A 14939-nucleotide genomic window follows, 5' to 3' on the forward strand; every position below is an offset into this window, starting at 1 on the left:
ACTTCCTAGCTGTGTGACCCTGGGCAAGTTACTTAATCCCAGCCTCAAAAAAAAGAAAAGAAAAGAAAAGAAAAGAAAAGAAAAGAAATCATAACCTTTAGGGAGTCTATGTTTAAAAGCCTAAAGACCTGCAAAAGTATCATAGGAATCAACAACTCATGACAGCCATGGGACACTCAAATTTTTTGAGTTTCAATTTCCTAATCTGTAAAATAGGCACAGAATAACATTTGCAACTAAGTCCTTTGCAGGATTGTTGTGAAACTTAACCAACGAACCCCCACCTATTAAACATCTATTATGTGTCAAATGCTGGGCATTCAGAGAAATGAAACAGTCCCTGTGACCAAAGACAGAGCACAGGAAAGGGCTAGGTAGTCAAATTATGACTGTCTCTTAATTAGGCTGAATAGCTCAAGTAACTTGTGGCTGAAACAAAAACACAGCAGTAGCCAAGTAATAAGCTGTTACCAATATGAGGCAGAGTGGGAGTGGCTTCATGAGTGATCCCAGTATGAGCACTCCCCTCTAGATCCCAGATCTTCACATACAAGATGGTGCTCTCTATGGCCTCGGAGATTCTTCTACTTCCTTTTTTATGATCCCAGGACAATGAACAAAGACCCCCTGACAAGAAGCTCACATGGAGGGTATGAGAGCTGCTGAAATGGGGAGAGCCTTCTGAAGCTAAACACTGGTTAGAAAAGTGATGAACTGGCCCAAAGACATTGATTCTTTCACTGTGACGTAAGTGCTGTCGATATTATTGACTGAGATGGTACTGAGAACTGGACAAAGTGTCTTCTCCAGGGAGTGCTTTAGCTCAGATAGGGGAAGCAACTTTTCCAAAGTTCAAGAGCAGCAATTCTAGTTGTGGGGCCTCGAGTTCACTACCCGAATTCCCTTCACTTTACCTGATCATTGGAGGTAAAGTATCGAGTCTGGTCTCCGGGCTCCAAGCAATGGCATCCACTCTGAGCCCATGGTGAAATGTTCTCAGCGTTCTGTACTGAATCCCTTCTACTTCTGCCTCCTCCTCCTGAAGAGAGCAAAGCACTGTTACACAGTCATTAGGGAGAAAGGCAACGAGAGGCATTGTTTGGAGAAGAAAAATCCCCTCAAGTATTTGAATAATCTAAGGCAAATCAAACATCATCTCCCATTTTCTTAGATAAAAAAATTTAGTTTTAGGAGGCAACTAGGTGGAGCAGTGGATAGAGCCCCAGCCCTGGAGTCAGGAGGACCCGAGTTCAAATCTGGTCTCAGACACTTAACACTTCCTGGCTGTGTGACCCTGGGCAAGTCACTTAACCCCAATTGCCTTACCAAATAAATAAATTTTAGTTTTTAATGTTATAATATTTTTTAATATGTTAAGCTGTTTAGCAAGAATAGGGAAAATGGGGTATTGTTAAATGAGTTACCATACTAAGTAATTTCTTTCTTTTTTGCTGAGGCAATTGGGGTTAAGTGACTTGCCCAGGATCACACAGCTAGGAAGTGTTAAATGTCTGAGACCAGATTTGAACTCAGGTCCTCCTGACTCCAGGGCTGGGGCTCTATCCACTGCACCATCTAGCTGCCCCTGAGTTATTTCTTTGCAAAAAATTATGTTTTAAAAAAGACAATTAATTTGTTATTTAGGAGACATTTCATTATTGTGTAGTGCTTTAGGGTCATTACTATGAACAGCCCCAATGAATTAACATTGAGGATATATGGCAATTGAGTGATGTGTGGAAGCTTTGTGGAATCAGAAAAATATCTGGGATCACAAAAGAAATGCTATCTTGAAAAGCAAAAATTTCTGAAAATAATGATTTGTACACTTCTAAGAAGTCATATTCTTACTGCATGCTTGTCATTGTGCTGCCCCTCCTCCCCAAGGGATCTAGGACCCAATCCTAGCTTTCTCATATTATTATAAAGGAGCCTGGGTAAAGACTATTCACTAATCTCTCCCCTTCCTCCCCCATTCAAGCTCATCTGAGAATTGCTTTTTTGACCACATTCCTGATATTAGCTTATTTACATGCCATCTGCCTGGCTCAAAAAGTAAAGAATATATAAATTCCTGTTATTTGGGTTATTTGTTGGATTCTGTGCAAAAGGAATTTAAGTAGATCTAATTGATTGCTACAAGGAAACACCTTGTAGCTGTGTGACTGAGTTAGGATTACTAACTACATGACAGTAATAGCAATTCTAAGAAATAGAAAATTCTAACTAAGAAGTTAGTCAATGTCTGCATTGCTATGAAGAAATTAAGTTTGTAAAGCATATTAAACCTAATCTGGCAAAGAAGCATTTCTTTGCCAAAAATCTCATAAAATTTCATGGTCAATGATAAAATATACTCAGAATATGCAGGAGTTAGTATTTTCTAGGGGCATCTACTTGAATATTTTTTTCTAAGATCAACCCAAGAACTTCCCTCTCAGATTAAATTCAAACTGTTTGCTAAAAGGTTTTTCTACATGATAGCTATTACAAATTCTTTCTGGCCACTTTAGGACAGTCACAAAGATCTAGGATACTAGGGCATTAGCTTGGTAAAGAAGCTCACGATATTCCTTCATACTTATTCCATATCATTAGAAAATAATTATAATTTTAGATTATTTCAGAGTAACTACCAACTATTTCTTTAAAATGAAATAAAAAGAGGGAAGCTAAGTGGTGTAGTGGCTAGAGTATCAGCCCTGAAGTCAGGAGGACTTGAGTTCAAATCTGACCTCAGTCACTTATCACCTCTTGGATGTGTGACTCTCAGGCAAGGCACTTAACCCCAATTGCCTCAGCAAAATAAACAAACAAATAAAGAACATGAAAGAATAAGTGAAAAGGAAGTAATGGACACTGATTTATCAAGGAGAAAAACACAATTGGTTTTAGAACTTTATGGCTCACATATATGCTAGATGTGTAATTTTAGATGAAATCTCAATTTGTCAAGGGACATCTACTGAACAACTTAAAAATAATTTAGAGAGTCCAGTAATATTTCACTTTTATTTTTAATCTTAATTTTAAAAAATTTTCTCCACTTGACTAATCAATCTTTTGAAAAATGAATCATACAGATTTTTAGATCAAAATATAATTCTGTGGATACTGGAACATTACATATGAAAATTAGTCATTGTAATTTGTTGCTATACTACCACAGGGAGTTTTATGTAGAAAAAACTTCAGAAAACCTAATGATTGTATAGACTATACAATCATGTGTCACCAATGAAACTTATTCCTGGCAGTCAATAATATGTCCTGAGCCAGCTAAAAGGGCAGGCGGGTGTGGTAGAGGCAAAGAAGGATGCTATTTTGTGGCTAATGTGAAACTGACTGCAAGTTATTGTAGAGACCAGAAATCAAGACAACCTGCTTTTGAAAACTAGACAAAGTGTTGCTAACATATATTTCCATCATATTTGATGTGGGAGCCATTATTGATTGATGGAAAAGTAAGAATGAAAGTTTCCTAACTTTGGGACTAAAAAGGATGTTCAAAATTATCCAGCTGAATCCACAGAGAAGGAAACAGAAGTTTTAGTGTCAAAATGCCTAGTCTAAGGTCACAGATAAAGATGTAAATTTGACAGAAGTTCCTCGGATGTCTCCATTCTAAACATGTTATAAAGTGAAGACTCTTCTCAGCTTGTGCTTACTTTATAATCTCCACGAACACCACATTTTACTGGGTGGTATGGAACCTGGATAAGCTGACAATCTCCAAAGAGTAGTCAATAAAAATTTACTAAGAATTTCAAATAAGTGGTAACAACTTACCCAGTAGGGACTGGCCTATCTCTAGCCATTTTTAACCATAACTCCTCTAATTTTCCTTTCTACTTTTCTTATTATTCTTTCTATGGATCTTTTTATCTCCCTTTCTTCCTTTTCCTGTCTCTTTATCCTTCATGCTCCCTTTCCCTCATCTACCTGCTTGGCTCCCTGCCCTCTAAATTCCTGACTATCTAATTCTATTCTTCCTCTTCCCCACATTATTTTTTTTGAAATTTCAATCTCTATTCTACTTTTCCAGTAACTGACATCAAGAACTGAAATATATTCCTTAGTATTTATTGTTCTTTTTATATAAAACTTTACATCTCCTCCTAGTTTCTAAAGACAGAGTTTTGAACATATTTTACACACACACCTAATTGTTATTATATATAAAACCTGTGATTCCAAATGGAGTGGGCAAGTAACCTGCATTAGAATTAAAAAAAAAAAAAAAAGTTTAATACTTCCTTTATAACAATTTGCTCCAATAGATGCCGTTTAATAAGCCTACTATTTGATTCACTATTTGATTTGCTATTACCTAGTAGGCCTAATGTAATCAATACCCAGACAAGATCCAGTTTGTGGGCCCAGAGTATCTTGGGTATCTCGCTTTTGATATATGATAATTTGGTGTGGTTCTCTTGGATCACCCAGAGACCATCTATGTCTTAATCTTTTTAAGGGAACCATGCAAGGTCAGTATAGATTTAGCCCAAGCATATACACCTCCTAGAGAAAGCTATAGAAGTGTGTAAAACTAAGTAATGTTTATCATTCTCTGCTTGATCCAAAAGTGCCTTTAAAACAAAGAAAGATAAAATTAATTTCAGAACAGATTTAATGTGAAAGGTATATTTCAGATCTCTGGAAACTAGTAAGCCATGCATTGTATTAGCTGGAATGATTAACTGAATAGAGTGGTTGATAAAAGGTTAATCATAATTTTTTTTTTTTTTTTTTTGCTTTAAGTCTTTTTGTAGAGGGATAAAAGCAACTTCCTTTTGTAAAATAGAATGTGCTTGATGCAATTAAATTTTTGATGACTGAACGTATTGTAATACCTTAGGGTTCATTTTGAACACTAATTATATAGCTCAACCCTATAAATGTAGGTGTTTAAGAAACCTGTAAATGTAGGTGTTTAAGACCAATAATTAGTACAAATCCTACATTATACCTGGAAGTTATTTTAAATAAATCCCAATTACCAGCTTGTCATGCCTTTTTTCCTCTCATGATGCTCATTTGATGGAGATTTTATTGCATATGGTAACTCACCTAACCAGAATATTAATACTAGTACTCAAAGATTTTAGAATAAAAAGGAATTTATAGTTCTTTGGTCATATTTCCTTCTCCACAATTTGCATATTGATTGTACTACATAATTATTCTTTAAATTAATATGAATAGAATCTTGAATTATAATTCAGGTTCAATGGAAGGGGATAAACTTTGGTTTCTACTAATTTAACAATTCAATGTCATCTCTTTCCTAAAATTTTCACTGCATCCTTCCCCTTATCTAGTTTCAGTAACTGCTATAATACTGCACACTCACCTGAAATGTACAAGTGCCAACAACCACATAATTATTGCCACCATATGCAATTAAGGTTCCTGCATCGCCACATTCAAAGGGATTAAATTCCACCACATGAACATAATCCTCACAATCCACTGTATAGGCAGCATTTCGAGAGTTATCTTGCTTCATCTTCTACGACAAAACATAAGCAAAGTTAAAGCAAAGTCAGAAGATTGTGGATTGCAGCATAAACAGATTCAATTAGATACAGACAATTTGTCACCAGAGCACCACACATTCAGGTAATGGAACATGGAAGGGCTTATGTAGCCCAATATTATTTCAAGAAGTAATAAACAGATAAAAGTCTTTAAATGATCATTGTCCCCTTTCCATTTCCTTCCCCCCCAAAACCTTAAACTTCCCAATATTTCAAATCCATGTTAAAAATCTAAGCCAAATTCTATGAGGTTATGCTTGATGCTTCTCCACAAACATTAGGGATTGATACCTGCAAGACATGACTGTAAAATTCTCATGTAATTGACTATATTGAGGATCAGGATCATAAAATTTAGAGTATAAAGAAAATCTAGAGATCATCTAATCCAACCTCTTTTTTAGGAAACTGAGGCTCAGAGATTGCCTTTTCCAAGTAGCAGAATTAGATATGATATGAGAACTCAGGCCATTTTTGATGCCAAATTCAGTTTCTTTTTGCTGTACCACAGCTGCCTCATTAACTGAGAACACCATCAGGACTATTCTAAAAGATACAAGTGGAATCCCTAGTTAATAGTAAGTATTTAATGGAGAAATGGCACAAAATAGCCACCACCACATTATCATTTATTCTGAAAGAGTAATGTTGCTACCGCTACATGATTATTGAATTTGACATTTAAATACAATTTTTTCCCCCCATTTATGGGCTACTGAATATATTTGTCGTCCTGCCCCTCCCCCTGTTGGGGTTAAGTGACTTGCCCAGGGTCACACAGCTAGAAAGTGTTAAATTCTGAGACCAGATTTGAACTCGGGTCCTCCTGACTTCAGGGCTGGTGCTCTATCCACTGAGCCACCTAGCTGCCCCTACTGAAAATATGTGTGAAAAGAAACAAATCTTCCTGAACCTAAAAAGCAAACAAACAAAAAAACTGAGATGTTATGTGCTGGCACCATAACAGATAAAGAAATAAAGGTACTTAATGCATCATTTGGTTTATCTTTCTCCTTCTTATCAATGAGAAGACAGAGGTCACATAAACAGAAGTGACATTGTGTTACAAAGGGAAGAACTTGGACCATCAGCTCAGTATGCCCATGCAGAGACAGTGCTGACTTGTACTGGCAGCTGGAACAATGTTCAGACCAACGAAATCAACTTGTGTGACGTTGGGTAAGGAGACCTTAGTTTCTTCATTTGTAAAATGGGGGCAATCTCAGGATTCTTTGTGTGCATGTGGGAGGAAAATAAAGTCAGTCCAAGTGGTTGAGGCAGTCGGAAAATGTGTGCAATGTGCAACACTTGTGGATCTCTCATCTCCAGAAAGGAAGGAAAAAAAAGTGTCAGCATAATTAAGTATATAACACTCAGAGGTCAAGACAGACACATTGAGAATATCCTGATTACTCAGGCTTTCGGAAACATCTTATCCCGGAACACCAGGTTAACGAGATACTTGTAGCATGATCCACTACTATTTGACTGAAGCACACAAAACGGGTTACTTCTAAATGAATTATATGACCTAGCCAAGAAAGGATGACATCCTGAATAACCTAGAGGATCAAGTTAGAAATTTTCTTTCAGATCCATGATGGGGAAAGTCTATGACCAAACAAGGGATAAAGAGGATGACAGAAGATAAAAGAGACAATTTTGAAAAAAATTTTTTTTGCATAAATAAAATCAGTGAAGCTCAAATTAGAAGGGAGAGAGTTAACTGGGGGAAAATTACTTTGAATTTCTTTGAAAAAGGCCTCAATTCAAAGATATAAAAGCAATTGCCTCAAATTCTTATAAATAAACATCATTTTTCAACTAAGAAATGGTCAAAACATATGATCAGATACTTAGCTATCAACAGTCATAAGGAAAATCATTAATTAATAATCAAAGAAAGACAAAGCAACTCTGTGGTTTCACCAGATTGGCAAATACAGCAAAAATGGAAAACTGCAGTGGTAGAGTTGTAGGAAAACATGTGTATTAATGCCCACTAGTGCAACAGTAGTTAGTCTGGAAACCAATTTGGAACCATGACCTAAAAGTCACTAACATACCCTTTTTAAACATCCTAACTCAGTCATATCTCTACTAGATATATATTATCTACTATATATACTATACAACACACTAGATATATAATCCTGATCAAAGAAAAAGTACCTATCTGTATAAAAATATTTACAGCTCTTGGCAGAGGCAAAAAAGTAAAAAGTAAGAGTACCCATTAAATGGAAAATGAGTGAACAAACCATGGGATACTATTTCACAGTAAGAAATGATGGAAAGGGCTGTTTTAGAGAAAACTGTGAAGATCTACATGAACTGATGCAGAATGAAATGGCAGAATGAGAATTTATACCTTAACACTGTAAAGAAAACTATGAAAGATGTAATAATGCTGATCGATTTCAGAGGAACGCTGATGGAGTACGTTGCTCACCTCCTGATGGATCAGAGAGGCAGAATGAGACAATGTGGAGATTTGTGCTGCCGGATTTCGGATATGTGTTACGAGAGTTTTTTTTTTTTTTTCCTTTTTCTTTTAAACTAGGGTGGGGGTGGATGAAGTGAAAAGAAATGCTTGACAACTAATAACACAAACAAAACAGGTGAATGAATGAGAATCTCTACTGCGATTTCTGAATCTAAATTTTTCCTAGATGTAGAGCTAGAGTTGGAATGGACTCAGAAGACATTTAGTCCGACCTCCTCCTTTTGAAAGGGAAAATTAAGAGTCTTAGATGTTTTCTAAGGTTTCTTTTTCTGTAAAATGAGGGAGCTCGAAGAGATGTCTTCTTTCTAGCTCCAAAACTTGAGAGCCTTTGAATTTAAGTCTCACGTGGTTCCTCTTAAAACCACAGGTTGCACCAGACGGGTTCCTTCCAGTTCTAGATGTAACAGCCTATCATTTCAAGCCTCAGTTTCCCTCAGTGGAAGGGGTTCCAGTGCGTGGTCTCTGGAGCTCCTCCAGTACTAGGTCTATGCCTTTATGACCTTAAGCCTCAGTTTCCCCAGTTGCAAAATTAGGCGGTGGGAGGGGCGGGGAGTCTGAGACCCTCCAGTTCTAGGATGCTCTAGGTAGCACAGAGGTTAAGTGTCTGAGTTCACATGTCACTTACTAGCTGTGCTACTCAAGGGGTAACTTGATCTTGTTTGCCTCAGTTTCCTTATCTGTGAAATGTTTGTTGTGAGGGTGAATGAGATATTCCTAAAGCATTCTGCAAACCTTAAAGCACTTTAAAGTATAGACAATTGGAATAATTATATATAAATATGCATTAGTACGAAGTAATTTAATAAAAATGAGAATTATATATAATGGGTTATGATAATAATATTATGTGGGGGGGGTCAATACCTCTGAAATTGGACGCAAGGGCCCCTAACCCCCACGTCAGTCCGAGTCACAGATGGGAGGACTATCCCGGCTCCTGCCCCCGCCCTCTTCCTGGCCTCAGTTTCCTCACCTGCGAAATGGGGATGTAAGGGCACCTATTTCCCGGGGCGCTGGCGAAACTCCAGAGAAGCGCTAGGCTGCTGTCAGTGAGGAGGAGGGAGAGGAAGAGGAGGAAGAAGAGAGGAAAAGAAGATTCGGTTCTCGACAGACACTACACAGGGAAGCGCGAGACAATTCTCCACCGCCTCCGCCACGAGCGCATGCGCAGTCTGGCCTCGGCACCCGGAGGACTCTGGAGCTAGAGCTTCCGGGTCAGAGGGCGCCGCCGCTGATTGGTCTGTGGCCTCCAACCGCTACTGGAGCCGGAGTTTAAATCTACTGAGCTGCAGCAGGTGGAGCAGCAGAGGTAAGAGCTGGCTGTTTGTGCCCGGGGGTGTCCTGGTCAGATGAAGCCGGGGGAGATTGGGAGGACAAACTCCGGGAATAAGGGGGTTCAAGTCCTGACCGTCACTTTCCAGCCCAGTGACCTGGGGCAAGTCGGAGGCCTCAGTTTCTCCACCTGTAAAATGACGGGCGCCTAGTGAAGCGCATTACGCTGGGTCCTGGGGGGAGGGATTGATGCTTGTCAGTATCACCTCCGTTTTACAGAGAGGGAAACTGAATCAGAGCCACTTTCCCGAAGACCACCCAACCCGGGGTGGGATTCAATGACAATAAATATCTTTGTGGTTGTGACCCCCATTTGGGATTTTCTCGGCATAGATTGTGCAGGAGTTGGCTTTTGTCTTCTCCAGCCCATTTTTACAAATGAAGAAACTGAGGCAGGCAAGTGGAAGTGATTTACTCAGGGTCACGCAGCTGGGAAGTGTCTGAGGCTGGATTTGAACTCGGAACATGAGTCTTCCTAACTGCAGACTTGCCCCTCTGTGCAACTGCCCCCCTGCGGAGCAAGCACGCTAGCAGAGTGGGAGAGCGGGGCAAGCGCGACTTCTAGGCGGCAGAAGAAGATGCAAACCCGCGTCAGTAGCATCATTTTCCCTGCTGAGGAATCTCGTTAATTTCCGATCCTTCCCCTTGCCACTTACAACCTTTGTGACCCCAGGGAGAAATTGAGCTCATTTTAGTAAAGCTGCAACAATGTACCGGGCACTGTGCCTGGCTGGAAAAGCACTTGCTGCTACTGTTGCAGCTGCTTTGCTACTACCACCCTCAGCATCAGCATCAACATGATATATGGGATAAAGGGTCCGTTTGCCTCCAGGACCTTGGGCCAGTCCGCACTCCCAGGCATGTTGCAAAATAGTGAGCTGCATTAAGAGCCAGCTCTTGGGAGGAAAAAATGTTTGGAGGTGGGGACTGTGTGTCTAATGCTCACAATTTACAAAGTAGGAGCTGCTATCCCCAAATCACAGCTGAGCAAATTGAGGCAGGCTGAGGTTTAATGATCTGGCAAAGATCACACAGTTTGGGGGTATCAAAAAACTGAATTTGAACTCAAATCTTACCTGATTTTAGGACCAACTGTTGCAGGACATACTTTTAGTAATTATTATTAATCATTTTGCAGCAATACAATTAGCTAATACATTTTGCATTATGCAATGAATTAACGAATGAAATTTTGCAATATCAATGCAATTATTGCATTTTTGCAATAACTAATTAGTTGATGTTAATAATTAACTAATAAATTAACAATTTTTGCAATTAATTAACTAATGTGATTTTGCATTAATGCAATGAGTCAATATTATCTTTTTGTTACTTATTTCTCAATTCTGAAATATCTGTAATATTTCTTAATTCTTGATATTATTAATTAATAATTATCATATGTTATATCTTATTATACATAAAGTATTTCCTACTTTTATTCTGGTTCAGGCCACACTCAGTAATGTTTAGAGCCACATAAAGCCCTTAGGTGTCTGACATCTCTGTCTATGCCATACTCTTGATTCATTTGCAGAGAAGATATTCACCTTAGATCAGTAACTAGAGTTTTTTTTTTTTTTTTTTTTGCCTTAGAGTTCCTTATGTCAATGAAATAATAAATCTGGTCTAAAAATAAAATATTAACTACCCCATTTCAACATAGTTTTAAAAATAATAGATTTTCTATTTTTCAAAATACATGCAAAGATAGTTTTCAACATTCATCTATACAAAACCCTCTCCCCCTAGATAGCAAACAATTCAATATAAGTTAAATGTGAAATTCTTTTAAATATATTTCCACATTTATCATACTGCACAAGAAAAATCAGATCAAAAAGGACAAATATGAGGAAAAAAACAAGCAAGCAACGAGAAAGATGAAAATGCTATATTCAACATAGTTTTTTTTTTAAAGTATCTACTCTGCAAGAGATAATTTTTTAAAATTATAAATTAGCCTAGAGGCACAAATATGGGAAAAGTCAATAATCTCTGTCCATAAATAACATATAAGCTACAGTTTTTGTTGTTGTTTAATTTTGTCCAGCTCTTCTTGACTCCATTTGGGATTTTCTTGTCAGGAATACTGAAATGCTTTGCCATTTCCTTCTCCAGCTCACTTTTACAGATGGGAAACTGAGGCAAACAGGATTAAGTGACTTGCCCTGGGGTAACACAGTTAAGTGCCTGAGCCCAGATTTGAACTGAGTTCTTCCTGATTCCAAGGCTGGTGCTCCATCCATTCTGCTACCTCACTGTCCCACAAACTACTTATTATATGAATGAGACCTGGGTCAGCAAGACCTGAATTTAAATCTGCCTTAGAAACTTACTGTGTGATTCTGGACAAGTTACTTAACCTCTTTCAACCTCAATTTCCTTAGGTGCATATTGTGGAAAAACAGTTGCATGTATCTGACAGGATTCACAAATCTTATTTGTGAGCCTCAAACCTTAAAGTGTTCCATGAGTGCTATTAGCATTACGATAATGATAATAATTATTATTAAATTACTAGAAAAATTTTAATGTGACTATCTAAAAGTAGAATGGATTGACAAGTTGTGACTTTAGAGATCTCCAAGCAGCAGCTGGATAATCCCTTGTTAACCATGTTTTAGAGAAGATTCCTTTTTTTGGTTGTGGATGATTTCAATTCTCAAGATGCTGTGATATATAACACCTAAATAGGATGCTACAAATAGCATTTGGACCAAAGGAAAAAGTTAATGTACTATGGGAAAATCTGAGGAACATATCACTTCTAATTTGAATTAACCATGGCTTTAGACCTCATCACTGTGGGGATGAAGGCTTTGCAAATCTAAAAAATATATATAAATATACTTGTCATTATTAATGCTAGTTGGGACCTTAGCCCATATGTTGAATGATAATAGTTATATTTTATCACATTTTTGTACAAACTACCTTATATACATGGTTTTGTATGAAGTAGGCAGTGAAAATATTCCCATTTTACAGATGCAAAAACAGATTCAGGTCTTCCAGATGATAAACAAGTCTGTGAAGTGACAGAGGCAAACATTTATTAAGTACTTATTCTGTGCCATGTAAAGTCAAGGGTGAAGTGGTTTTTGCTCGCCAGGACCTTCCAATTGGGGGGAAAGGAGGTGAAAGATACCATATACACTTGTAAAAGAAGAGAGTGAGACAGGAGACAGAATTTGAGCTGTTTTTTTTAAAGGGAATGAAGGATTCTGAAACAAGATGGTAATGGAGGGCATAATGGGGGTACATCCCTTCCTTAGGGGGAAGAGTACAGACAATGCAAAAACCACATTTCATCTTGGCTGGTAGGTTCACAAATATTTTATATTATTTACAATTATTTTAAATAAAATTTCTCTTTCTACCTCTTGCTGCTGGGCTTTTTTGATAACATAGAAAGGCCCATCTTTTATGTGCATTATTTTATATCTTGCAACTTTGCAAAAATCATTTCTAGTTGTTTTTTTAGTTGGTGCTGTAGGATTCTTTAAATACACTATCATATCATCTACAAAGTGATAGTTTTGTTTCCTCATTACCTACTCTTATTCTTTCATTTTTTTTCCTTCTCTTACCACTAAAACTAACATTTCTAGTATAATATTGAATAATAAGTGGTGACAATGGGCAACATTGTTTCATCCCAGTCTTATGGGGAATGCTTCTAGCTTATCCTCATTACATATAATGCTGCTGATGGTTTTAGATAGAACCTACCTTTTTTTTTTTTTTTTTTTTTTTTTTTTTTTTTTTTTTTTTTTTTTTTGCTGAGGCAATTGGGGTTAAGTTACTTGCCCAGGGTCACACAGCCAGGAAGTGTTAATGTCTGAGGCCAGATTTGAACTCAAGTCTTCCTGATTTCAGGGCTGGTGCTCTCTCTATCCACTACACCAACTAGCTGTCCCCCTACATGTCATTTTAAGGAAAATTCCATTTATTTCTAGGCTCTCTGGTGTTTTTAATAGAAATGTGTAAAAAAAATTACATTTTAGTAGTTATAAAAGGCACTGACCTTATATCAAGCCTAATTATTTATTTCTTCTACATGATGTATATACACTTGCTTCCTTAAGTGATTTATTTATTTATTTATTTTTGTAAGCATGTATTCAATTTTTGGCTGTATTTGTTTTCTGACCCAAATCTTTCATTCTTAAGAGCAGAGACAATAACTCATCTCCAATTCATTTGTGTATTTCTTCTGTATGATTTTAAAAAGAAATTGTGGGGAGTGAATTAGGGAATTACTCAGGGAAGAATAAAAGAATTACCTTACTGAGTTGAAAGTGTTATATAAAGGGCTTTTACAGAATAAGCCTCCTTGCCACAACTTTAATCTCATCTGATTCTTCCAACAGGCCTTGGAATTAGATCTGGTAGGTACTACAGAGAAACTGAGCCAGAGTAAGTCAGGGATGTGCCCTGTTCCTGCTGAGATTCTTTCTAGCAGAAACTCATTGTAGATGCCAGCATGATAGAGACCAGGAAAAGAGAGGAGGGGAAATATTTCAGAATTGGGTTGTTTTTGTTAGAGATTTCAAATTGTGGTAATCTAAGATTCCAAGGGGATCAGATTAAAATCAACTGGAACAGGGGCAGTTAGGTGGCACAATGGATAGAATACCAGGCCCTGAAGTCAGTAGGACCTGAATTCAAATCTGGCTTCAGATTCTTAAAATTTCCTAGCTGTGTGACCCTTGAGCAGGTCACTTATCCCCATTACCTTACCCCCCCAAAAAAATAAACAAAAAAAAATCAATTGAGATATGTTTAACAAAATAAACAAAAAGACAACACAGATAATGTTAATTTGTGGTTTTCTTACTCTATATTTTGAGGGCAGATTTTAGTTTTATATCCCTGGTTTCTGCCTTCTAGGGCATAGAAATAGTATTGTATTTTGGGAATATTGGCAAAGGTCTTGGGAAGATATTTTATTTAGTGATTTTTCAGTATCTAACTTTTTGTGACCCCATTGGCAAAGATACCGAAATGGTTGGCCATTTCCTTCTCTAGTTCATGTGACAGTTGAGGAAATGAGGCAAACAGGGTGAAATGATTTGCCCAGGGTCACACAGCTAGAAAATGTTTGAGGCTGGATTTGAATTCATGAAAATAGCTCTGGATCCATTCTTCTAGCCACTTTGATACCCCAGTACCTGTGAAGCTATTTTATCTGCATAAATCTTTAGGTTCAAAGGATCACAGTTCTAGACCTAGCAGGGAACTCAGAGACTATTCTAGACTAACTTTTTTTTTTTTTTTTTAACAGATAAAATAACCCAGGAAAATTTAATGACTTGCTGACTTGACACCATTCTTTTTATGTGTCTGAAAATTGTATATGTTCTCTATGCTCATAATGTGTGTTTTGTATCTGTTTTTAGTCATACTGTTGGATTATTCTTGCTGAAAGATTTTCCTTAAACTAAAAGAGACAAATTTGACTGGGTGGGAGTTATTGCTATTTGTCCCCTTGCTCTCCTTTCCTCTCATCCCTCCTATTCCCCAATCTACTCGCCCCCCCCCCCCCCAATTAA

The 14939-nt window shown here is 37.4% G+C and overlaps 2 protein-coding genes across 6 annotated transcripts in view; one reads left to right on the forward strand and one right to left on the reverse strand.

Moving 5' to 3' along the window:
* Window positions 1–9226, reverse strand: part of NUP37 (nucleoporin 37) — a 39123-nt gene extending 29897 nt beyond the window's left edge. The window contains exons 1-3 of one of the 3 annotated variants that reach the window (XM_074271404.1): window positions 9020–9226; window positions 5354–5512; window positions 915–1039 (exon numbers count right to left, since the gene is read on the reverse strand). In XM_074271404.1, the coding sequence (XP_074127505.1) occupies window positions 915–1039; window positions 5354–5509 (281 nt within the window). In that variant the 5' untranslated portion in view covers window positions 5510–5512; window positions 9020–9226. The other 2 variants (XM_074271405.1, XM_074271406.1) reach the window with 2 other exon arrangements.
* A 22-nt stretch (window positions 9227–9248) lies between these two features.
* The window catches only part of PARPBP (PARP1 binding protein), a 72448-nt gene continuing 66757 nt past the window's right edge, over window positions 9249–14939 (forward strand). For 2 of the 3 annotated variants that reach the window (XM_074271400.1, XM_074271401.1), the window contains exon 1: window positions 9249–9355. The gene's annotated coding sequence lies outside the window, so the exon portion shown is untranslated. The remainder of the gene's footprint in view (window positions 9356–14939) is intronic. The other variant, XM_074271402.1, reaches the window with a different exon arrangement.

This window comes from Sminthopsis crassicaudata, chromosome 5, assembly GCF_048593235.1.
Source record: "Sminthopsis crassicaudata isolate SCR6 chromosome 5, ASM4859323v1, whole genome shotgun sequence".
NCBI classification, from domain to species: domain Eukaryota; kingdom Metazoa; phylum Chordata; class Mammalia; order Dasyuromorphia; family Dasyuridae; genus Sminthopsis; species Sminthopsis crassicaudata.